The following is a 25,756-nucleotide window of genomic DNA, read 5'->3' on the forward strand; positions in this document are numbered from 1 at the left end:
TTTGTACCGCCACCCGCCTCTCTCTGTGTACTGTACTCTCTGTGCTGGGCTGTGCTCAGAGATGCGGTTCTAGGACTTTACAGATATATTTTCATTCATTGTTGTATTTATTTAAAATATATACTGCATATTACCATACAAAATAACATATTAAATATGATGTAAAACGTACTGACAAATGCATACAACATTCTAGTTGTATTTGAAATTCTCTCTCTCTCTCTCTCTCTCTATATATATATATATATATATATATATATATATATATATATATATATATATATATATATATATATATATAGAAAGGAAAATTGTATTTTGGATAATGTATGAATATCAATTTATGTGTGTATGGATGAATGCACGGCGCTTGTGCCTCTCTGTACCGCCTGAGGGCACTCTATTCCACACATGCATTTGCTTTAGTTTAAAGTTAGGCACATTCATGTTTCACAAATCCTGTCTATTGTCCGTCGGCGTTTCGCTTCAGGAAATGTTGAAATCTTTCTGCTGCAGTATCAGGAATCAATTTAAGTTATGCATTGTCATAATTCAGAAAACGTATGTTACTTAAAACAAATCTTTGAGAAGGAGCTTGCGGATCTTGAATTTCAAATGAATGCGAGCTAGTGGCTCGGCTAGATACATTAGATACCCCGGCGATGCATAGACGCCTGTCTTCCTATTGACCCCCCCGATGGACCATTTTCACTTCAAGATGATAAAGTGTGCATACATCTGTTTACATGGTCCTTCAGCAAAACATCAATGACCCAGGGGTAATACTTTTTAGTGCTTGATCTCCACAACTGTATGTTTAATCGTGTCTGGAAGGCAAAGAAACATCCAACGCCATCGTTTAATGTAGCACTTAGAGCAGCAGTGCGGGGACCCTTTCTGTGCGCTAATGACGGCTGCTGTGCAAACAAAGGAAAGATCCGCAATAAGTAATGCGTCTTGATATACAGTTGCTCGTTATGGGTTTGTGCCCCAGCCATATGTACAGATGCCACTTGCACACTGGACACAATGAGCGCACATGCGTCAGGATGCCGTGCTGCCCTGCTCTTACAGCCGCATACTGGCTGACCTTTGACCCGAGAGCGGCGGCCACACAATGGAGGCGGACACGTCCCCCATGTGGACACGGGCTGCTGTCAATGCTGCTGCCCATAGGGTGCCATTTGCTCAATACATGTGAAGAATAATATAGCGCAAGTGACAGGCAGGGTCTGGAGGGGGAGGGTAATACAAACATCATAAAGCCTGTAACACTTAGAGTGCTTTGTGTTACAGAAGTCTGGAGTGGCGTGGCATGGGTTTCCTGGCTCAACATGCACAGGACTTGACCTACTCACCTCGCTTCAGTCTTAAATACCCTGCCTTTAAAGAGATCATGCGAAAAATCGTTTAGATTCCTCCTAAATCGCGGGTGCAACAAACTGAAACTGAAAATTGATACATAAGTATAGTTTAATGAACAATATGTTTGAAAACAAAAACCAATCAGTGAATAAAGGTGCTTCAAATGAAGGATACGGATAGACTATAATACAGACACTTGTTGCATGTGTCATAATTGTGTGAACACAGGGATCAGATCCAGAGAAGCCGCAGAGAGGGACCAACAGGCTGGGATAGATTAGCATTTGACATTCAATTTATATTTATTCCACTTTCAATATCCCAGTAGCACCTGCCCCCCATCTGACGCAAAGCAACCCCCCAGCCTCCCCTCTGCACATCTCGCACTTTCAATCACTTTCTCTTCATCTCCTCCTCCTCCTCCTCCTCACCTGAGAGTGGGACCGAAGCCCCGCCCAGCGGACCGCACTGCACGCCGGCGCCCCTCACACGGCTGCGCGGAAAGTCACGCTTCTGGTGCGTGTGGAGCCGGTGCGCCACAAAATGACAACGGACGACTTGGAACTAATAGAACAATAGTTTCTATCCCCGAATTGAAACAAAGTAAAGAGTCATGAGTCGTGTGTCCGACGCCTGGGGGTTCAAGTCCCACGCCATGGAGCCCGAGGAGGAGTTTTACGGCTTTGACCTGGACTCGGACGAGCTGTCCAGCGACCAGGACCCCGGCGAGCTGCTGGCGGCTCTCAAGCAGAAGGAAGAGGAGCTGGTTCTGGCCGCCAGTCTGGGCAACGCGCTGCTGCTGGAGAACCGGCAGCTCAAAGAGGACAACCAGCGACTTCAGGAGCAGTTCACGGACAGGCTGGAGGTGCGGGGCTGGGTACGGGGCTGGGTGCGGGGCTGGGTACGGGGCTGGGTGCGGGGCTGGGTGCGGGGCTGGGTACGGGGCTGGGTGCGGGGCTGGGTGCGGGGCTGGGTGCGGGGCTGGGTGCGCGCAGGTGACAGCGGCAGACAGAAAGGTGTGGGTAGTTGCACACACTTTGAGACGGAACATGTCCACTTGTGTCTCTCAGTGTAAAAAGACAATGCTGTGGGCAAAACGGGGATCTTGACAAGGTCCCTCCGCACAACTTTCTCTTATTGCCCATATGATCATTTTCATGGTGAGAATCAAGGCATTGTCCACATTTATACATTTATAAATACACTTTCTTAAACCTGGATGCATGTATAGGCTTCAGTGCTTAAGTAGAGTAAAAGCAAGGGTTTAGTAATCTCTTTTGCATATATTGTTTGCGAGTACCTACTAAGCTAACATGAACAGGATATGACTTTTTTTTTAATGAGGATCCCCATATTTACCCACTTAAGAGCATCAGTAAAACTGCTCTGTAACACTGACTTGTTAATGAAAGTGTCAGGAAAGCTGCACACCTGTCTTTTTTTTTTTTAACCTCAGGTCTGCCTATGGCCATACCATATGTTTTACAAAACATTTAACAGATTCCAAGCAAACGACATCAAAGTTGACGTTAAGTTTCTATAAGACGCATTGCCAGTTGATTTGGGGAAGATGAGCGCTGAAAATGTGCACAGTTACAGTTAAGTTTCAGTTTGTCGTGTTGCTGGTGACACGTTGTTGCCAGGCTGCAGTGAGTTATGGCTGTTCTTGTGTTTTTCTGTGTAGCTCACACAGTGGAAACCCATTATCATGACACACCCGCTAGATCTGCTGTCATGTGGTCGCTATATGGGCGGTTTGCGGTCTTTTAAAGCACATTGCTCTGTAACCGAAGTGAAGATCTATTGAGAAACAATACTGTGTGCTCTTATATGGAAAATAATGTGCAGAAAATGCATTGCTTTTTTCAGTTGTCAACAGTCAGACGCGTTTAAGTGTTTCTTGTTCACCAGATCAAGATAGTTTCTGGTAGTACTATTGAATATTGTAAAAATAAACAGAAGACCATTAAGCACATGTGACTCCCTTTTACGAGAAGTGTTTTGATCCAGAATTGCTATCAGTTAATTTCTTGATGGACACAGCTTGCTAGTTCAGTCTTGAATGTCTGTGCATTGATTTTTCCTCTTCTCAATTTTATCTGATGGAAGACGAAAAAAAAAAGATGCATACAATAACACAAAACTCACAAATATAAGGTACATGTAGTGGTCAACAAGACCGTTTTCCTGTATCTTAGCACCAGTCAAATTAGTGTCAGATAATAAACCCTCCGGAAAGGGTTCAAGTGTTTGTTCTGGAGCTTTACAGAACAGCTCTGTTGGGACCAGAGGTGAAGAAACATATTATACTGCTTTGATGCATCAAACCAGCTTCTCATTACCGGATACTGATCTTGATGATCTCTTCTCTGTGGTGAAAAGTAATGAAAGCGTGATCTATTGCTGGAAAATAAATTGTTTTGGAACCTATTTAAAATGAAATAAGGTTTGTTGTTACAGAGGACATTTACTTGTATGTTTTTGGCAGTTTCTACACCAGGGTATTTCATTCTTGTGTTGGGTGTTGGATGTCCTTGGAGCTTTGTTACGCTTGTTTTTGTGTGTAAGCTAGAGATTTCAATTCCCTCACCTCCAGTTCAGTTTACAGGCCTCAAATAACAAGTGCATACTGTACTAGTATAATTGCCAGCAGCCTGCAATTGTTCCAATTTTTTTTTTGGTCAACAATTAAGCCTTAAAACTTGCATTACCTCAAACACAGGATTTGAGCAGAGTCTGCTTTTCAAAAGTATATTGGAAACACTGCTACAGTGGATGCAGTAGCAAAAATATAAAATATCCATGGATTTAAAGAAGATAGAGATTGGAAATCAGCCCAAACAACTTCCTTTATTCTTTCTCATGTCGCTATATTCAGGTTTACTGTATGAAAAGTAATGAGGAAAGACCATGAAGCCCTGACAGGGTATATCTGCAATACCAGAAAAAAAATAGTTATTGAAAAACAAACTAGTAAAATAACATGTCAGCAGGGAGGAAGTTCTGCCGGGACCGGTGAAGACTGGAAGGGATTTTGTTTTCCACCTCCTGCTTGGATGATGATAGCTCTGTGGCTCAGTCGTCTGTGTCTTTCCCCCCCCCAGGAGCTGGAGCAGGGCAAGCACGAGCTGCGGCTGAGGCTGGAGGGCCGGCAGTCGGAGTGGGAGAGCCAGGTGGCCGAGCTGGAGAAGGACACCAGGGAGCTGGGCCGGCAGGTGGATCGGCTGACCCGGGCCCTGCGCCAGTCCGAGCAGGAGAAGAGCCAGGCGGAGCGAGAGCACGGGGAGCACTGCGGCCGCCTTATCGAGCAGCTCAACAAGGTACGAGGCCGCTTGGCCTTACGGTTACAGATCCGGTTGCTCGAGCCTTGGGCGTCCAGGGTTTCACAGAGATACAATGAAGTTATTTACTGACTATGGTTTTCTTGTGTGTCCTCGATTAGGTCAGTGTATTTTTTCCCCACAGTGTCTGGCCACCTGGTAGCTCAGTTCTCCTATATTTGTATTCCTTCAGACATGTTCTGGTGACAGGTTTTCATGTGTAGTACTTCCTTCATATACCAAGAGTTTGCTCAGTACTAGTTGATTGATAAATTGATTAATTCCACTTACATTCTTTCATAATGTGGAAGGAATGACCCCAAGAACACCATCCCCACCGTCAAACATGGAGGTGGAAACATTATGCTTTGGGGGTGTTTTTCTGCTAAGGGGACAGGACAACTGCACCGCATCAAAGGGACGATGGACGGGGCCATGTACCGTCAAATCTTGGGTGAGAACCTCCTTCCTTCAGCCAGGGCATTGAAAATGGGTCGTGGATGGGTATTCCAGCATGACAATGACCCAAAACACACAGCCAAGGCAACAAAGGAGTGGCTCAAGAAGAAGCACATTAAGGTCCTGGAGTGGCCTAGCCAGTCTCCAGACCTTAATCCCATAGAAAATCTGTGGAGGGAGCTGAAGGTTCGAGTTGCCAAACGTCAGCCTCGAAACCTTAATGACTTGGAGAGGATCTGCAAAGAGGAGTGGGACAAAATCCCTCCTGAGATGTGTGCAAACCTGGTGGCCAACTACAAGAAACGTCTGACCTCTGTGATTGCCAACAAGGGTTTTGCCACCAAGTACTAAGTCGAAGGGGTCAAATACTTATTTCCCTCATTAACATGCAAATCAATGTATAACTTTTTTGAAATGCATTTTTCTGGATTTTTTTGTTGTTATTCTGTCTCTCACTGTTAAAATACAGCTACCATTAAAATTATAGACTGATCATTTCTTTGTCAGTGGGCAAACGTACAAAATCAGCGGGGGATCAAATACTTTTTCCCCTCACTGTATGTTCATTATTGCGGTTTAATTTATTGTTTGAAGCCCCTTTATAGTATTTAAAAATCATAACACACTGGGGTACAACTTTGTACGTGATTTTGCAGGATCAGGGTTTTGATTGAGACTGGCCCAAGGCGTGGCTCTGTTTATCTTTGTCAGTGCGACGCAGGGCACACAACAGGGGGAAACCGGTTATTTCAGCCACTGTCAAACAAGGGTTTTTAATAAGAAGTTTTTGCTATTGTTATTTGCCCAACAAACCGAAAAACATTATTTTGAAAGCTCACTGTGGTTAGAACAGCAGGTAGAGCACTAAGAACTAAGACTTCCTCAGATCTATACTTGAATGTATACCTGGAAACAATCCACTAATGTTAAGGGGATTTCTTCAGATTCCACTTTGTAGACAGTTCGTTCATTTGTATTAGGTTTAGTGAGAAGTAGGAAGTAAACCAAGAAGGGTGATTAATACAAGGAAATGAGGCAGAAAAGTATTATTTTAAACATGACTTGTTTGTAATGAGTCCTTCTTTCTGGAATTACTTCACCTGCCTCCCAGTTTCCTGGTGACGGAATTTCCAGCTTTCGAGGTGAAGGCGGTTTTACAGTTTTACGGTTTTAGGCTGGGGTCTGTCCAGGAGGCAAAGGGGCTTGTTTCACTTCAACCCCCATTCAAGAACAGAAGTGAGTCTCCTTCTGTCAGAGGTCAACCGGAGCAGGGGATTATCCGTGACGAGAGAAGCCCACCTGAGGAGAAAGGAAAGAGTTCACATGACAGTCTGGGGCAGCACTGTTGCTCAGAGGCATTAACCAGTGGGTGTAGACCCTGTGAAGACATTAGTCTTGTCCTGCTCTCCGAAGTGCGTGGAAACTCCTGATGTGACGTCAGACCCTCAAGTCAAAATAACACCGTCGAGGAGCTGGAGAACTCCAAGATTGTGCAACAGACCACCTGACCGGGGTCATAGTGTGCCAGCGGGGTTTTTGTTTAATTGTGATCCTCACTGACCTCTTTTTGGTGGGAAAGTCCGAGCACGTCACCTGAAATTTCCATCTCAACATTTTCCTTTGTGGCATAGAGGGGGTCTTTTTGGAGGATATTTCTGTCAGTTGTGAGATTGAAGTGAAGGATTGTTTTATGTATGTATGTATGTATGTAAGTACGTATTTGCTCCCATATCAAAGCAATGCATGACTGCAGTATTTATTTTTATATAGCAGTCAGTGTTTGGCACAGTCGGCTTTATTGTGCCTCCTCACAATGCGCCTTTCGCCCTTTGATCTGGATATTTACTTTGTTTCTGTACATATAAACAGTACCTTCTGTTTCTCGGACTTCAAGGTGTGTTCGTTTTCAGCTGAAATATAGTCTTGGCTCGGTCTCTATCAGAGATGTTTGTCATGTCGAAGGCTAGGCATGTGCAACACAGATTTTATAGTACTTCCTGAAACCACAGCTCATCCCATAGTGTAACACAGAGATATTGGACTGGAAGCTCTTGACTGCAGGAACTTCAGTACAAAACAATACCCTTATCTGTTTGATAGGCTGAAATAAAAATTGGATTAAAGTAACAGCAAAAGTGGACTGGATTGCCACCCAGGACACAGTATATTGTTTTTTGAGAACTGGGACAACTCGTTTTTTGACTCTCAGGAACTACATTCTTGCATAGTCTCTGCAGTCGCAAACTTTTACTTCTTATCAACAGAGAAGGCATTGTCTCTGTGGAAATGCTGATTGTGTGTGGGTTATAATTAGAAGTGAGCTCCAGCCTATGGCAGCTGTCTTACAGAATTCAAAGGGCAGGAAAAACGTGTTCACGAAATTATCTCAGAATCTCAGCACTTAAGGAGAAGGAAGTTGTTCAGAGTGCTTCGTCTGAGTGAGAGGCCATGTCTGATTCTGTACTTTCAACCGCTGTCAATGAATCGCAAAGGTGGCCGTCCAGAGAGACGCGTCGCCCCGTCGGGAAGGGTTTTCTGCCTCTGAAACGCTCTGTCAGTTCCCTGGCCGACGGGTCTCTGCCAGACCTGGTGACCGATACGGATTTGGGCAGGAGGTCTTCGGTGCCCCTCACGGTGAGTCAGGGTTTGTGTCTCACAGGTCTTTTGGTGTCTCTCGGGTTGGTTTTCACTCCGAGATCCCATTGGGGGATTGGTGGGGAAGGAGAGTGAGGTCATAATGTAGGGCTAGGTGTGGGAAAGTGTACATTGATTTCAGGATCAAAGCAGTATAGTTGGTTAATGATTCAAGTGTGTCAGAGTGAACATAGTGTCCTGTCGGTAAAAGACCTCTATATTGAAAAGGTCCACTCTGTGCTCCAGCAGGCATGTCTTTCAAAGTTATGCCACCATTTATTATTACTGTATTGTTGACACAGTTGTGTTGGCAATGAGCGACACGAACACAACACCTGAAACCATAATATCCTTTGTTTGCCTGCCTGTTCAAACATCCAAATCCACAACTTAGTTAAACAGTCTTAAACAAAACCATGATCACAGAACGGTGTGTACTGAAACACAAACGGGTGAAAAAATGTGGTGCAAAATATTTTCTGTATTCAGAGCCAAGGAGGATAAGTCTGTGAAGTTAAATAAGACTGGAAGATAAATGCAAGTCTTCTGTGTTTAGCATTTTGATTTCTTACCACTTTGTTTTGTCTCTGTACTAAATTAAGACAGATCTACCTTTAGTACAGAGCTAATCAGGACATGACTGTGGTTTCTTAGTAATTAAAATAAGCATGTCATTTCTCTTGTCGTCAGCGGGTAGGTTTGACCGCATTCCCCAGATTCCAGCAGAACAATTTCATACACACAGCACAATAGACTCGAGGCTGCTCTGCATTTCTGAGTGACATTACAAGCCGCTTCACTTTTCGTTCTCCCCATTGGGTCTGAAAGTTAGTCGAGGAGAGAGGTCTCGAGAACTCGGTGAAGCAGAGTAACACATTCGGTCAGGTAAGTCTTGTGTGCGGACTTTACCATCGTCGCTAGTTAACATTTTCCTGCCTGTTAATAAATCACTGGTGCATTGTACCACATCATCAGACAGTAGAATAAATCATGGTAATCGTTGCAGAACTGAAGTGATAAGCCTACAAACTGAGCTCATCTTTGCACAGGCAATATACGGGCTGTAAATCTGTCCTTTTCTTCAAACAGTCCATGAACCTGACATCTTCTTTCCTTTATGTGGCTCCAAGCATCAGTTTAATGGACCATGAAAGAAAATACACATTTAGCAGCTGGTTGAGGGAAAGTTCAGAGAATAAAAGATAGCTCAATAAAAGTCAGTATTACGCTGGTAAACATTCCAGTAAATAAACTTAGAAAGAGGCTTTATAAAGCCTTTCTTCACATATTTTGATTTGACGGTAGGATGTTTTATAGTTCTGATGCGGAATGATAGATTTAATTAGGAAAATTCATTAGCTAAATTGAGGATATAGGAAACTCTGCTTGATTGAAACTGTGCTTAGATATGTATAGTTTTTTTTTTTTTTTTAATTGATCACACGACATTGACACTTTATTGGAGAATCCTCCCAGGAAACTATTCCTAACTGAAATGTTATTTAGCTATAAATTTTATGGAATTTGCTTTTGGAAATATTGCCTGTCAAGTGACAATCCAATTTCAGATTGCTCAACTATCGTCACAATTGGATAAAAAATAAAGCGTGGGCAACATGAGACGCTTTTAAATATATATTGAAAAAGGAATTGCTTCTTTCCTAGGCTCAATCAATAAATGGGAGAAATGTCTTTACTTCCCTCAAATGAAAGTCCATCTCAGTATGAATCGTATTACAATGTTATTAAATGTACTTTTTTGCATTAGAAAAATGTTTGGAATGTAGTTCGTCCTTGGGAGCCGAGGAGAGATTACAGTGGGCAACATTGTGAATTTTGTACTGTGTTTATAATCTGCTAAAGGGGCCCTCAGGTTTGTTAGCTTTCAATGCTTTATTAAAACCCCAACAGAAAAGCATCACATGGCGTTTGTAATGAACTGTTATAGACCCTAAGCTCTTAAGAAGCTAGAGTCTCCTGCAGGAAAAGCAGAGAAATATTTAGACCTAAGTCCATAATCCGGCCTCTTTCCTTGGGGAGAGAGCTTGTGTTTAACCACTAAACTTTGAAACTGCAAGAGCACACAGATCTATACGTGACTTACTGACTGAGTAAACCGCTCCTCTGAAAAGGCTGTAAAAGGCTGCACTCATATGGTGTGGGATGTTATCCGTTTATTGATTGAGTCAGTCGGGGAGGTAGTTTAGATACCTGCTCTCTGGAGTGTGAGAGCATAAAGCTGTGAGGACTGCGGACGCTCTGTGGGGGGGATGGCATAGTCAGTGTTTACACTTGGGATACTGCGATACTGTATAGCAACCGAAGTGGATAGGACACAGGATCACACCGATACGGGCTTACAAGTATGCTGATAGCATTCAGAGAGGTGTAGTTTGTAGTCGAAACGTTGGCTTTTAAAGGTGCTTGTGATCCTCGGCCGTTGTCTGTCCTGTGTTTTAGTTTTTCAATCCAGGAGCGGAGATCGCAGGCTACTTCCTTCTATCCTGTTGGGCCTTAAATCCCAGCGACAGGGGCCAACACAGAGGGGTGATGCCAAGCCTGAAAAGGTTTGCTGTGCCTAGACTTTAAACCTGTGGGTCAGTTGATACAATACTGTGTTTCGACGACGGGACAATTTTGGACAAAAGCACAGGTCGCTCTTCAGTCTTTAAACAAAAGAAGGACAGGTGCAGTAATCTGGAGGTGAGAGAGAATCGTTACACATGCCTATAAATCTTTACGAACCCCCTCTCTGTCTTCCCTCTCACTCCATGTGCGTCAGGGACCCCACGTGCTCCCGCAAAACCCCCCCCCCCCCCGGGCACGTCTTTGTGCATGGTCCCCATGGGGCTGGTGGCTGTGTGGGGGGTCAGCTATCTAATCTGGCCCACCGTGGCTTGGGGGGTGGGGGGCTGGCGGACCCCGTTGAGGCGGGAGTGCTGATGTTGTCGGCTTTGTTATTCCGACTGAACAAATGGTCCCCACACCCCCGATGCATTCACTTTCGGTGACATCCTCTCTGGTGCAGAGGGTTGATGTTGGGTCATGGGCTGCCGGTGGGGGATGGCTGTGATTGATGCTGGGGGGGCCTCAGCGTCTCAGTCTCCGTCTCTCTCTCTCTCTCACCCTCGCTGTCTTCCTCTGACTTTTTCTACCTTTTCCGATCTCTCTCTCGCTCTGTGTAATGTGGTGTGGTGATGTCACTGCCAAGACCAAGATGCACGCTCCATCTGCTGCTCCGGCATTCGTCTGCCATTGTCCCCGTGTGATGGGACTCGACACCGCGGCGACAAACTGCTGACTCAGGGCTTCGGACGGAAACCCTTTGTTTTGGCAGCAGTCCTCTAATGCCTCAGTGTGTTTTTTTTCCATTTTTTAATGTTCTGCAAAGTCCACTCTGTAAATAAATACAATCTGCTCTGCCGAGGACAGACAGGGTTGGATCTAGGCCAGCTTTCAAACAACAAGCGAGAGCTCTGAGAAAAGTGACATCCAATGCTTTGAGCTGCGTGTTTTTCCCCCACTCTGACAAGTCCCTTTCCTTGCCAAACATGGCCGCTGTTGTATTTTTAATGGAACGTGTTGTTTTGAAGAGAGATTAATGTTGAGGTTAGACTTCTGAATAATACCAAAAATGATTACGAGTTCTGTTTTGCAGTTTTTAAAAGCACTTTCTGAAAGCAGTTTTAAAAAGCAGTCAAGGGAAATTATCAGAAATAATCCTTAACAAACAGATGAGCTGTTTTCATGGGGCTGTGGCCTGGGCGGGGTGGACAAGGCTGAGTGCTGATCGGTGACCGTGTCTCTCCCCCGGCAGGCGGTGGCGGTGGAGAGGGCTCTGACGGCCGAGCTGCAGGCGGTGAAGGAAACACTCCGGGAGAAGAGCGACGTGGGTGGGAGGGACGAGGAGGTCCTGCAGTCCCTGAGGGAACAGGTGAGTGGCCGAAAATCAAAACAGCCAAAAACTCCAATTTCCCACACTTCGGTATATTCAACCAAGTCGAACCCAACGCCTCCTTGTTATAGATGAAGAAAATTAAATACAAACGAAGGCCTACAGCAAAATCATCTCGCAGTGATACTAGTTGGACACAGCAGAGGCACAGTTTTGAATAAATCTGACGTGTGCGCATGACCATGTCCCTCTCTGCCTCTTGCTCTCCTCCCGGGCTCCAGGTGGCGTCTCTGTCGGAGCAGAAGCTGGTGTTGGAGCGGCGCGTGGAGGCTGTGTTCCAGGAGAACAGCGCCTTGCAGGACAGCCTGGTGTCTCTGCGCAAGCGTGCTGCCCGGCTGGAGCAGGAGAGCCAGGAGCAGGGCCTGCAGGTACAGCACCTTGTAGACCGCGCTCAGGGCCTGACTTCACGCGAGGCTCATAGGGGGCAGCCTGCGAAGCCTGGGATCGTGATCTCGAAGGAAAGGGAACAAGGGAAGAGTGGAAACTTAGCCCGTTCCCAATCACTTCCCTGTACTGCTAACATACATTGTTTCCGGTTTAACGAGGGCAAAGGCGCAATGTATGTTCTCAGCCCTTAAATAAATAATTGTGAGCAGCTTTCGTCTTGAGCACAAAGCCAACGCTCTTCACAGGCAGTGGTTTCCTACCCTCCGCAGGTAGTGATGCAGAGGATTATGGGATTAATGTTGACATGAGGATCTTGGTGTAACTGGCATTGCTGGAATCCACACATACGAGACATTTTAGGACAGGAATGTGGCGTCTCCGGCTTTTCAGCAGGGCCTGGTTCTCTAGTCAACACAGGAAATCGTCTGTGTTCATCCATGGTGCTCAGCGTCAGGAAAGACTGTTTTATCTTGGAGTTGGAGTTAGGGCAGCTTTTAAGATGAGCTGTTTTACTCAATGTACAGATTTTGACTTTTTCTAAATTGTGTTGTTCCATATGCCCAGCATGTGTTTAGGCTGTCCTGATCTTGTGTGTGTCTGTGTGTATTTACTGTGGAAAGAGTATGGATTGGGCTGTATATATATATATAATGTCTGATCTCTGTGGTGGGCGGACCCTGACCCTGACCGTTGTGTAGCTGCAGGACTCGTGGCACGAGCTGGAGGCGGCCCGGGGACGTAGCCAGCTCTTGCAGGCCCAGGTGGAGGAGCTGCAAGAGGAGGCGTCTCTGCGGGGCAGCGGCTCGGGAGAGGGATCCCTGCTGTCGGAGCTCGAGCACAGTCTGGACAGCGAGCGCTGGGGCCTGGACCGGGAGCAGGTAAAGTCATACTGACGTTCTGTCGCTCACTGGAGGGAAGGATCCAGTTGTGATTGGTCCATCACAGCTGGACATTTCTACTTGCACTCAGACAGGGACAGACTTCATACTTGTGTGGAGAGCTTTATATTTAGTCTGACTGACAGGATGGAGTAGAAAGGCAATCTGATTGACTGTGGGCATCATAGCCTGCCTTCTCTGAGTGGCCACTCTGTATTTAGTGATGTCACAGCTTTCTGATTGGCTGTCTGAGTCACACACTCCTACACAGCCTACCCTAATGTAAATAATATCAGTTAGTGTACGTTATTATTAATAAATATGTTCATTTCTAAAGATATCGATGTTCTGACGTTATTCTGCCATTAACCTCTGGTCGAGACACAATTAGGCTGTGGATAAAGTCTCTAGTGAAGTCGTAAGCATGCTCCAGGCATAGTGAAGGCTGTTTATCTTCCTGTGAGCTGAGGAACACGTGGGAGGGGGCACACAATCACATCTCCCCATCTGACACCGAGGCGAGGCGGTGATTGTGTTGTGTCTGGCGGATCCGGTGCTCTTAGGGCAAATTGTCGTGGTTGACCCAGAGGAAACATCCCATGATTAGGAGGGGGACGGCACGCTGAACCCCGCAGACCCAGCGAGGCGTCTCGGCACGGCTGATGTAAAGGACAACATGTCTCGACTGTTTATCTGAGCAGACTGTACAGTGTGTTTCAGCCCTTGATAAATGCAACCATCCCACACAGCTCGCATTCCTGATCTGGATCACTGTGTACTGAGCTGCCCTCTGCTTAATTACTTTATTTCACAATTTATACTCGCCTGCTGTGCTCGGAAATTGGATTGTTTGATGTAAATCTGATTTTAAGTTTTTTTTGTTTTTGTTTTGTTTTTTAAAGTTAGGTAAGACCTTTGCAATTGCCAGACAAGCTTGCCCCAAAAAAATATAAAGGAGGACAAGCTTTCTTAAGGGTTGTGTTGATGATTGCAGATCATTGACGTGTTTCGGGTGAAGTGTGCAGAGCCCGGCTGTGTTTAAACAAACAGCCTTGACGTAAAGATACTATGCAGGCGATGCAAGAACAAGTAACGGATGCACAATTTGGCATCTCTTGTCTGCTAACTCAGCCTTGTGGTTCCTGTGCTGCATTCTGGGAAAATTGGACGTTTGTGTTCTCTTTGTGGCTGTTTGTTTCAATCGGCCGCGGTGGGGTTTAAAAGTAGATGCAGTTTTATTCTACTGGTTATGTGCTTTTTATATGTAATGCCCGTGTCTTTGTTGAGTCAAACTTTCCAAACTAGACTTAAAGATGTTTTGTTCCCCTCCCTCCTGTTTTCACACATTTAGTCTTGCCCACTTCCCGAGCATTTTGTTTGTCATGTAGGAAACCTTTGACATGAAACCGCTTTATAGAGATGTGTTATTTCCTGTCCCTCCAAAATTAGTTTAATAAACAACACCCACGTGTGCCCCTTTCATTATTACTCGAGGTGTTATTCCCACTCACCTTAAAAACACACACAAACAAGCACAGTGTCATCGCATCTCCTTTAATGGCTTTGTTGCTTTTTCCATTGTCATTTCCGGTTTGAGAACGCACAATAATAATAATCTGCGTGTTTTTGCTGTAGTATTTATTGCTCTCTCACAACTGGCATGTGTTCGCTTCTGTCCTGCTGTAATTCTTCCTGTGAGGGGGGTGAGCGACTGACAGGAAGTGCTTCGTTTGTTGGCTTCACTACTTATGAGCTCAATTACATTAAAAATAGACTATAATTAGGCCCGTGGGCTTGTTTCTCAGTGGGAGAGTGAAGGGTGTTGGGGGATGCTCTGCGTGTGACTGAGAGCTCTCTCGTCACTAAACTGTGATATTTGCAGATGGCCGGAGAAGTGCTGTCCATTTTGGAGCTGCTGAACTCTGTGGTTAATCCAAGTGAGGACCGGCACCATTCAGACCCAGAGCGCCAGCTGGACAGTCTGCATGTGATGTTGGCGCAGATCAAGGAGATGGCACACAGCTTGGCTCAGCGCCAGTCCTCACAGGTAAGCCCGACTGTGATTCAGCGGCACGGCATCTAATTACACCCGCCTCTGACAAAAGACGCCTCGTTCATCTGTAGTCCCAACAAAGGGCGTCATTAGAGAAGTGCCTCACGCCGGCCTCGCCTCGTTCTCCTCTCAATGGAGGAGAGGGTGTAAGAGCCCAGTAATGGGGTTTCGGAGCGCTTGCATGGCTCTTGTCTGAAAGGCGGTCATTAGCCGAAGGATGTAAAAATCACATTTGCAGCTAAAGACGCATTTGAGGAGGTGTGCTAAACGATGTCGCTCCCCCACTGAAAAGACAATCACTTGACAGTACAGACAGACGGTGCATTTGTTACAGTGTGGGTAATGCATAGCTCTGAAAAATGTTCTTCTTTTTGTGTGACTAGCAATTGTACTCTCAGGGTATGTGTGTGTGTCACTGTCTAGTGCCTAACAGTACCACCATTATAAAACACACACTATTGTTTATAATTGCTTAATTGGAACATGGAGTTAGAATTAGAATTCTTTGAGTTAGAATAAGTTCTATAAAGTATTCTGAAGTGACCGTTCTTTCTGCACTATCATTTGTTTTAGTTTTAGTTTTTTCTTCCCATCATTGAGTTCTTATTATTCACCCGAGTGATAGCACGGGTTTGTTCAGCAGAATGAGTCCTTGAGGAGGGACCGGTAAACCTGAGCATAAATTAACAGGAGCTGCCCAACACTGAAACCAGATCCTCCTGCTGTCCCAAGAGGCCCCACGCCTGCTCTGGACACACAAAGAGACATCTGGGGGCTCCATGACCCCGATAACTGACACCTGATCTCTGTGTGATCCTCTCTCCCAGGAGCTGAATCGCGCCAGTGTTCCTCCGACAAGCAATCCCTGTGAGAACGACAATCTGAGACGAGAGCTTCAGGATCAGGTAACAATGGGCCATGTGTTTGAAAGCATCTGAAAGAGATCATTTCGGCTAAAACACGAAGGTTATACCTGGTATCTGTCCTTCGTTTGATGCATTATCCATTCATCATCTCGGCCAGTTCCACGGCAAAGGGGTCGAGCGTTTAATCTGCTCCGTGAGGTAGAAACTGAATCCGACACAGAAAATTAGGTTTGGATTTTGCCTTTAATCCTCTGTGTCTACTCAGGTTGTTGCGAACTGTCTGAGCTGGCTGCCTTCTAAATCTCCGCTTCAATTCAGAGATATACGTAATGACAAACTGAGAGCTTACAAATTGGGACAAACCATAGAGAACTAATCCAAACCATCTCTGTCCCCCCTGGTCCCTTGTATGTTTCTGTGAAGTCCACCCTGAAAATAGTGCCATCAGTGTTGGCAGCAAAGCCAGTAGAGCAGGAAACACGTATGATCTTCAGTCATCTGTTGGGAAGATAAGCATCTTAAACCGCAGGCTGTGCTCTCAGCCTCGACAGAAACTCTGACCTGTTCGAGCGGTTTCCAATCCTAGGGGCACGAGGTTCAGTAAAGGATAGTCGCACAATCGATGCGATGTGGATCACAAGGCCCAATCCCAGACCCCGAATCCCACCACTAGGAGACTGACCTCCCTGTCCCCTTCACAGATTGCCCGGCTGCAGCAGGAGAATGAGGAGTTGAGGCGGCGGATGGAGAACGTCGAGAGGGAGGGCGTCCTGCAGCAGGCCATCCGGGACCGCGACGAGGCCATCAGCAAGTGAGTGACACTAGGGATATCGCACAGCAGAGAGCAGAGATGCACACACCGCCTGTGTGTCTCCGAACAGCGCATACCTTAGATTAACCAGCAATGAATGAAGCATTGAATGACGTGTGAGGAGGAGCCGGTCGGTATTCAAGACTGTTTTGAAGGTTCGGCGTGGGATAACCTCGACAACATAGTTGCAGCATCTATCACCTATAATCAGAGCGGTTTCATAAAACACATTAGGCTTTTTTAATTGGATTTGAGTGTTAACTTCACATAAGAGACCATGATAAACCCATCTCTTCCCTCTGTGCTCATGTGCAGGAAGAACGCTATGGAGTCGGAGCTGATCAAGAGCAAGAACGACATGATGCTGCTCAACAACCAGCTGCTGGAGGCGATCAACCGCAAACTGGAGCTGTCCCAGGAGCTGGAGGCCTGGCAGGTACCGATTAGGGGGATTATTATTCATAAAGCAGGGGTGTCAGACTCCAGTCCTGGGGGGCCGCAGTGTCTCCTGGGTTTTGTTCCAGCCCAGCTCTCGACTCCTTAATTGGTCTAATTAAACAATTAACTGGATGAATTGAACCCTTCTCTCCAGACTGTGGACTACCTTACAATGTGTGGATGACTCAAAACAATGTTCTGTGGGTTCAGTGTTTTGAATTGTCAACATATTGTAAAGTATTGGCTATAAAAATAAAATATGAAAGTCTTAGATAAGCCTATCTGAGTAAATAATGACAATAATTAATTAATTGGGATCTCCTGTTGGAATAAAACACAGCCAACACTGCGGGCCCACGCAACTGGAGTCTGACACCCCTACTGTAAAGTAAGTGAACTGTAGGAACTGTTAGACAGGATGGTAACTTGTATGGCCTTTTGTAAGTGAGTTCAATATTATTATTATTTTTCTGCTCATGTCTTCAAACAGTAGGCCATGAGAACTGTGTGCCTCTGGCTCCCCCTAGTGGTTATACAATGTTATTAATAGTACATTACTAGAATTTCAATTTCTTAAATTATATTATATATTATAGGTGTGTGTGTGTGTGTGTGTGTTTATTAATAAATAACAATTTGATTTGTAACGTCTGTCGTTTTCTGCCCCGTATCTCAGGACGACATCCAGTTCATCATCAACCAGCAGCTGAAGAGCCAGCAGCAGAGCGACCAGGCCCAGAGGAGGCCGGCCCCTGCCACCGGGATCGGCCGGCTGGCGTTCCTGCGGCGCCCCAGCACCCCCACCCTCGCCCCGCGCCGTGTCTCCTCCGTGGCCTCCCTGAGTCCGGCGCCCGAGTCCCCTCTGCGCGGCCGGACCGAGGCGCCCTGGAGGGAGTGGCTGCGCAGAGGGAGGCTCGGCCAGCCCGGACACTAGCATGGCCCAGGGGGTACCAAGGGAACACCAACCGCGTGGCTTATTTATTTATTTATGTCTCGGATGGGGACATGGAGAGGTTCACGGTTTATATCTGGAAGGAAAGTAGATAAAATAACAAAGACAGTCCGAAAGTCGCAGTTTCTGGATTCTGACACTAATTGTGACGCTTATAACTGTCTGGAAGCAAGTCTTATAGATAATGATGGGACACCTGGGTTTTCCTGTGAACGGCAGACATTCTCGCCCGTTTTGTTTGTTTCATGCCTGGATCAGAAAGTGGACTTGCAGAAACCCCCCAGACAGGCCCTTAGTTTTCTCCGCAGGACAGAGTCGCACCTAAGTGACCACAAGGCTTTTTGGGCGGGGGGGAGATGGACTAGAAAAGTTCTGCCACTTATCTGAGCACATGAATCGGCTGTATTCTCCTCTTTATTTTGGAAAGGGATGTTGTGTTTTTTTTTTTTTCTTCGAAGCCGAGTAGTTTGCACTCGACGATTATGCCTGTTCAGTGTGGGGGAGAGGAGAGCAACACCGCCGAAGTATTCCACGAGTCGGAGAGGAAGTGATGTATATTGTGTATTATAGTTTTTATGGAAGGCACTAAAAGGCACATTTAAGTTTGAGACACTGTGGGAGAGGGAGGAGCTTAAGTGAGGAAGACTGCGCTGGAGTCATGAAATGAAAGTGTTACAATGAAGCAAACCTCTCATTTACGAAGACAAGCGATCGGGACAGACATGAAGGACGGACCACGGTTAAGGAAGGACCAAAACATCCTGGATACGTCGGGGGTTTCGTAGTAACTCCCTGTGAACACTACCAACTGAAGATGATTATTTTTGTTCCAAATCTGCTGTATAAATGAAGTATTTTGTATGATAAGAGTGATTGTTATTTAAGAGCAGAGGGTGTTACAGTGTACTGTAGCTCAATGCCATCTATTTCAGTGTTCATGTCAAGGTTTGTTACTAATTCATGTTTATTTCAGGACGGTGTTTGTGGAGCTTGGCGGCCGGGGTTGTTGTTGAGTAACGCTGGCCTGGACAGATAACCTGCTAACCTAATAACCTGCTATTCAAGTAGGGGCTTACATTTGTCTAAAAACAACTTGTAATTTACACTTGAACAATAAATATACTTTTGTAAGAGAACGAACAAGTGACAGCTTCTCATGAGAAATGTAAATGAGTTCGGTGTTTTTGAGGACTATACCTGAAAATGAAAGACTTTAAAGCCATGGTTTTGCTTGTACGTTTAAAAACCTCTATATCGCTGTAAGAGGTTGCACAGTGCGCTGAAGCATGTGCAAAATACATGCTTCTCCTCGTGCTGTAACTGCAGATTAAGGACACAGTCGCATTGTTTTCTGTGTAAATGAAGATGAGTAAATTCTTTTTGACAGTACGGGTCTGAAGTCAAGATTGTGCCACATATTTTGGCATCTCATTACACTGTAAGGGTGTATTCTTTTCCACTGTGTGTTGGCGTTGAAGTAATTTTGCAGCCCTATACAAGTCTTTTTTTTTTTTTTTAACGAAACTGTTTATGCAGTTTGAAGGCGTAGTCGGTTTAACTGCAGGAATGCTGAACTCTTGTTGGTTTAATCACATAATTACTGGTGATTTAGCTCCACCCACGTCTACACAAGTCTAAGTAAAAATAATCTCCTGCGGTCTTCAAAAGAACGCTCCTGAGAACGACGAGGGCCTCGGTTTTATTAGAGGGTTTGTTCAGTTTCAGCACTACATGAAATAACACTGGGGTGACGCAACAAACGCACAATTTATATCTGGTCAGTGGTTTTCAAAGGCTAACCAAATATTCTGCATCCATGCTGAAGGCCGTCCGTTTCTACTATCAAAACAAAACCAAATTCTTTCTTTTGCAGCAGGCGCTTGTGCTTCTGCCAAGGATTTATAACTTCTCACTTGAGAGTAGGTCAAAACTAGTTATAAAACACTATTTTATAATAAATCCTATCTCCACAGGCACTTATCTGTTAAACTGTGTTGTATGACAGGAAAGTCAAGCGTGCATGGGGGTGAAGAACAGGTTGTGTATTAATTTGTTATAATGGTAACTGAGATAATTAGACAACAGGTTGCCTTTGTTAGCAGTGTTTTGGATGCTGCCTCCCTAAGCAGGAGCAAAAACTCACTTTCAAGAGGGTTTAATGTGATACAACCAAAATAAGACACTGTGAAAATTAAAAAACGGATCAACTTTACTGTACTTCTGCATTAACATGAATAACCATGTAAACATGACTTTAACAAAGTAGTGTGATAAACAAAACAAACAACATTACAGTAAACATTGTGTAACAGACCGGGAGATATTTGACTTCCATCAGAACAACTACAGACAGTGATCTCGCATGCTCTCCTCAGGGTCGTATAAAATAAAATCTAAACATTTAAAACTGACACACGAATGTCAGTCTTGTGTTATAAAGTCTCGCTCAAGTTTACTTTAAAAGATTTATATATATTATTATTATATATACGGGTGTCTGTACGCTCAGATTTACTTATTTCACAAACATCGACAGAGATGAAATGGAAAAACGGTGGCTGACATTCTAGTTGTACTTTGGCGCCGCTGCCAAAAAAGCATCATTTCTAAGTCACCGAAAACGCAGCTCTGCGTGGGAGACCCCCAGTACGGGTTCGATATCTAAAAATAAAAGTGCAGAGAATATAAAGCCTGGCCATTCTCTCTCTGAGCAGCTCTGTGGACAAAAACAAACGCACAAATCTGAGTGTCATCCAGCAGACAAATTTAAAAGTGGATTTTAAAAACAATTCAAATTATTAAGCGTATTCTAGCAGAGCTGTATTCTAAGTATTCTTTAGAAAGCAATCGTTTTCAAGATCCAGTATAAATATATATATATATATATATATATATATATATATATATATATATATATATATATATATATATATATATATCTATATCCTATAGAGTAGAAAGAAATCTAAGTCGGCTGGAATCTAGGAGGTGTCTGGTCCTTCGTTTGCATAGCTAGCGATGCCTGTTCACAACCTCCGACGCACACCTGGAATGCACAGTTAATGCCAACGGCCAGGAGCCCCCGGACCCAATCCCCACGAGCGCAGAGGTCCTCGAGAACCTCCTGCCGTCCTGTCCAAAGAACCCCCCCCCTTAAAAATATATATATATTTAACACACACAGACATGTTCCTGGGGATTAAGACTAAAACTAAAACACATCGAGTTTTCTACGGTCGGTGGTCCGGAAGGTCAGTCGGTCTGGGCAACTCGCACCCCTCGTCCACACACATATCGACACACGCACACACACACCCCCGGGGCCGCTACGACTGCAGAAAGGAGCAGACGGAGCTGATGAAGTCCAGAGGTTTGTCCGCATGGATCCAGTGGCTGGCGTCGGGGATGTACTGGATATCGGCCATGGGGAACAAGCGCTGGATCTCGGGGTAGTCGTCAGAGCTGTGCGCGGAAAACGGGGGCAGAGAAATCGGAAGAAACGTTAAAACCATTCCCTTCCGCCAGAGAAAAGGGGTTTCTCTGCGATTCCTGTGAATATCGTCTCGTTAGATGTATTTTCACCCTGGAACAGAGGAGACTACGTGGGGACTTGATCCAAGTTTTCAAAATCATGAAGGGCATTCACACAGAGAGGCGTCACAATCTAAACAAACTCCCCAGTTATGTGGCTGAAGAGACAATTTGGGAACATTCAAAAACAGACTGGATAGGATCCTTGGACCACTCAGTTATTAATGGACACCAAACGAGCACGATGGGGCGAATGGCCTCCTCTCGTTTGGACACTTTCTTATGTAAATAACGGCAAAGGCTGCTCTATCTGTGGAACTGCTTGGAACTGGAAGTTGGCCATGGAAACTCAAGACTCAACATAATTAAACGAGATGTAAGATGTAGTCATCAAAGACCGGGCTTCAGGTCGGTAAGCGCTGTACACATTGAAATTTTAACAAATCCACTTTGACGTTTGGCATCTTACCTGATGTAGTGAGAGCTACTTCCCCCCAGAAAGAGCGTCGGACCTTCATAGCTGTTGTCGAAGTGAGGGAAGTCCAGCACGTCGTCCAGATGGTCAGCGATGGCATCCAGGTTCACCCTCCAGGTGTAATGGCCGTTTTGCTCGACCAGGTTGGTCAGGAGAAACTGCCTCACGGAGCGTTTCTGTAACAGAAGGCCACACGAACGCAAGTTAGGACCTGGACTGATCTAAACATACCTCGGTGGCTGAGCTAGATAGAAAATTGCGAGTTCATCATCAGGGCCATCTGACACCTGAGCACTCTATGCTCATAACGGCGGGACTAGATCTTAAACACACAACCACGGACAAACGCCGGCTTTTCCCCAACACGCACCTTCACCAGCGCGCGCAGCTGGTCCTCAGCCAGCCTCCTGGCCGTGGACCTGGGGATGTGGCACTCGATCTTCACCGCTTTCATGGCCTGGATGTAGTGCGGGAAGTCGGTCTGCATGGTCGTCCTCCTTGGGCTGATGTCCACCACCACCAGGCGCTCCACCAGGTCAGGCTGTGGGAGTCAGAGCAGCGGGGATGAGACGAGACTCTGGCACTAGCCGGCTTGACGCCACACAGAAGCACACTGGCACTGGCCGGCACCTGACTGCCCACAGACAGATGGGAAGACTACGGTGACATCCTGTGTGTAGATGTGGCAGTTGTGGAGCATCTAATGAAGAGTAAATGCTCCACAATGTTGGACTTATAGACACAACCTGGAGCAGACTGGACTCTACAGACCGGTCCATCTCTGGGTGTCAACAGAGACTCACCTGTTGCAGAGCAGATGACATGGCCACCTTCCCTCCCATGCTGTGGCCAATCAGGACGCACTTGCCGATGTGCAGCTGCTTCAGCAGGTGGTGCAGGTCGTTGGTCATGGCCTCGTAGGTCAGCAAGGGGCTGTGGTTGCTGTTGCCATGATTTCGAGCATCCACCGTCAACACCTGACTGGACAAAGGAAAATTAGGGACAGTAGCACGCCAAGTCACGGATCAACCCAGGGGCCAGGCGGACGCTTTCAGTGAGACTGGGGTGACGCTAAAACCCCCTGTTCAAAGATTGTTCCCAGCTAGAATGCCTTTTAAAAGAGGGAGGACCCCCCCACACACTAAAGAGATGGTACACAACATCCTCAGTAGCAGTAACACGGTAGGTAGTGAGTGGCTCGGTCTCAGCGTTAAAGGAGCCGCAGGTCACCGTTACCTTCCTCCCAGTCCGCTGCACCAGGGACTTGGCTATTGAGTGGAAGTTGGACTTGCTGCCGAACAGCCCGTGGAGGAACACCAAGGGGGTGTCGGTGGTCTTGCCGTCGAAAACATCGTAGGACAAACTCACAGGCCTGGAAGACAGAGCAGAGCCACTGAGGAAGGAGAATCAGTGTCTCTCGTGCAGATCCCCTCCCTGAAATACGAACTGCTGTCTCCGTCTGTCCTTTACTGGTGTTAAAGGTCAACTCCCTCCCCACCATCCCTCAGTTTCGCACAGCACAGGATATTGTTGTAGACCAGAACAGATCAGTCTAAAATCCCACCCCCCCCACTGCAGAAGGACATTAAACATCAATAAAACCTAGACTGGCACACATATACCCAATAAAAACTAAACATCTACACCACAGAAAAAGAAAAATAATAACACACAATGGCAGGGCAAACTGGGCAACAGAACTACATTTGTAAATACCGTTATTAATCAATCACACATCATCAAAAACTATAAAAATACATATTAGAAAACTGAGATGATTGTTATGGCCTACTTGTGTGAACCTTATGCCTGACTGAATCGGGCCTGATCTGGTCGTCCTACGAGACTGACATTAGAGGACGTGTTTGTGCGTCTTCCTGGGCAGACGATACGTTTTCCCTGCACCCGTGCAACACTCATCTGTCACTGAGATTTACACAGAAACATGGGGGGGGAGATTTAGCAGTTTCTGTCGAGTAACCGAGCAAAAAATAAACCACAAAACAACAATGACAACATGCACGGGGGTGCTGAGCGGCTGGCCGCACACTTACACAACAGCCCAAGTGCCCGCTGTGGGCGCAGGCTGCAGCCGCTGATGGCACACGAAATAAAACCCGTCGTGCAAGCTCAGCCTCCCGTGCAAATGCCCACTCGCGGCACCGCAGCCCGCAATGCAACCCCCTGCAACACATGCACGCAAGAACGGCTGGTTTTAAAGCACACACCTGGCAGACCCGGCGCTGGACACCGCCGTGCAGACGCCCCGGAACCCCACGGCTGCCCCGGCTGCGAGAGCACCGAGCGTCCGCCCCAGCAGCGGCCCCCCGGGGCAGAGCCGACACAGGAGACTCATGTTCGTGCAGATGGCGTCTCTGGCGCTCGACACCAGAGGAGAGATCAGGGTGAAGTGATTTTGCGGCGACGGCGAGCTGTCAGCTTCAGGAAGAAGGCTGTGAACAGCGCCAGCACGCACGGGGCGACGTCACCACGCACGCCGCAGCCGGGCAGAGCCCTGGCGGGGTGACGTTGCGCCGACGTGGTGACGTTGGCCCTGGTGGTGGCAGGGCGTTTTTAAAAATTGAATTGGCGGTGCGAAATGGACACAGTGCGGTAAGAGTTATTGTGAAAACTTGTACAAAATAATTTTCTCTTTCTCTATATAAACGTTTTGTTTCATTTAGCGTTAGTCTTTTGAGCACAATATGCTCACACTAAAAAATGGAAAATGAATTTTCCGTTTTCAGAAACAGGACAGTTATATAATATTCAAATGAATATATATGTTTTATAAACCGTGTTTTCAGCCCCTCGCAAACAGGATGGCATTGAGAACCATAATACAATTAGAGGTTCCCTGGAGGATGACTGGGATTTGCATGCATTTATGCCAATTAGCCGCCAGGGGGCGCCACTGCACCACAGACAGATCACGACGGATCTGAGTGAAAAGAAAAATAGGAAACTTTGTAAACCTGTAAGACACAGTATATTGGATATATACACAATAACCTAATCAAACATTGAATGAGTTACATTGCTATTAACCACCAATTGCTGTAAAAGTGTGATAATGCTCATAACATGTTCCTGTCTACTGTACAATGAGGGATCAGCAAATATAAAGCCGCTCTGTTGTTTGTCTCGGTTAGTGTACTATTGTTAATGCAATGGCACCCAGGGGAGCAATGGATCTGGGTTGTGCTTTCTCCCTGCCTGGCCGCACTGGTGCCCAACAGATTGTCCACTGTCCCATCGGGGGGGAGAAGGAGTCCCTCAGTGCTGGAAACTATCGTGGCCAAGGAGAGAGATTATCTGATTGCATGCTTGTCGTAGTGATACAATAAACAAATACATCATAAAATAAAAGTGTCTCTTCACACACACACACACACTAACACACTTTACAGTCATTTAGTTGTCTGTAGGTCTGTTTCTTTCTGAATTCTTCCTGCGTTGGCCCTAATGTTGTGACTCCCTGTAGGGTCAGTGAGGGCCCATGCATACATACTGCGCTGGCCTGGGACCCGCAGCCAACAGGGAAGAGCAGCGCAGCTGAGCTTGGGTGGAGCGAGGGACTGAAACAAGTGAGTGACAGGGAGGAGGAGTGTGAGCAGGGGTTTACAGGTGTA

The 25,756-nt window shown here is 46.0% G+C and overlaps 2 protein-coding genes across 3 annotated transcripts; one reads left to right on the top strand and one right to left on the bottom strand.

The window, feature by feature from the left end:
• Window positions 1–1,824: 1,824 nt before the first annotated feature.
• bicdl2l (bicaudal-D-related protein 2-like) lies at window positions 1,825–19,254 on the top strand. Of its 2 annotated transcripts, XM_066696239.1 has the most exons (10): window positions 1,825–2,230; window positions 4,470–4,685; window positions 11,596–11,712; window positions 11,955–12,101; window positions 12,819–12,998; window positions 14,881–15,045; window positions 15,879–15,956; window positions 16,619–16,728; window positions 17,044–17,164; window positions 17,843–19,254. In XM_066696239.1, the coding sequence occupies exons 1-10, from the start codon at window positions 1,979–1,981 to the stop codon at window positions 18,098–18,100; spliced, it is 1,644 nt and encodes a 547-aa protein (XP_066552336.1). In that variant the 5' UTR covers window positions 1,825–1,978; the 3' UTR covers window positions 18,101–19,254. The 2 variants fall into 2 exon arrangements, with proteins under 2 accessions (XP_066552336.1, XP_066552337.1); XM_066696240.1 differs by lacking the exons at window positions 1,825–2,230; window positions 4,470–4,685 and adding an exon at window positions 7,184–7,778.
• A 1,055-nt stretch (window positions 19,255–20,309) lies between these two features.
• Window positions 20,310–24,605, bottom strand: abhd11 (abhydrolase domain containing 11). The gene is made up of 6 exons (XM_066696241.1): window positions 24,353–24,605; window positions 23,361–23,496; window positions 22,928–23,101; window positions 22,495–22,665; window positions 22,119–22,300; window positions 20,310–21,580 (listed from the first exon to the last, which is right to left on the bottom strand). Exons 1-6 carry the CDS (start codon window positions 24,478–24,480, stop codon window positions 21,445–21,447), a joined length of 927 nt encoding a protein of 308 aa, XP_066552338.1. The 5' UTR covers window positions 24,481–24,605; the 3' UTR covers window positions 20,310–21,444.
• Between the last annotated feature and the right edge of the window lie 1,151 nt (window positions 24,606–25,756).

The sequence above is a fragment of the Amia ocellicauda genome, chromosome 22 (genome assembly GCF_036373705.1).
Source record: "Amia ocellicauda isolate fAmiCal2 chromosome 22, fAmiCal2.hap1, whole genome shotgun sequence".
Taxonomy (NCBI): domain Eukaryota; kingdom Metazoa; phylum Chordata; class Actinopteri; order Amiiformes; family Amiidae; genus Amia; species Amia ocellicauda.

Bases quoted from the DNA above. Each gene is read 5' to 3' on its own strand.
- bicdl2l (XM_066696239.1), top strand. From the start codon at position 1,979: ATGAGTCGTGTGTCCGACGCCTGGGGGTTCAAGTCCCACGCCATGGAG. The intron at 11,713-11,954 runs GTGAGTGGCCGA...CCCGGGCTCCAG, and splicing joins TGCAGTCCCTGAGGGAACAG to GTGGCGTCTCTGTCGGAGCA. The intron at 12,102-12,818 runs GTACAGCACCTT...ACCGTTGTGTAG, and splicing joins GCCAGGAGCAGGGCCTGCAG to CTGCAGGACTCGTGGCACGA.
- abhd11 (XM_066696241.1), bottom strand. From the start codon at position 24,480: ATGAGTCTCCTGTGTCGGCTCTGCCCCGGGGGGCCGCTGCTGGGGCGG. The intron at 23,497-24,352 runs GTGTGTGCTTTA...TCTGTCTTCCAG, and splicing joins TCCAGCGCCGGGTCTGCCAG to GCCTGTGAGTTTGTCCTACG. The intron at 23,102-23,360 runs GTAACGGTGACC...TTGTCCAGTCAG, and splicing joins TGCAGCGGACTGGGAGGAAG to GTGTTGACGGTGGATGCTCG.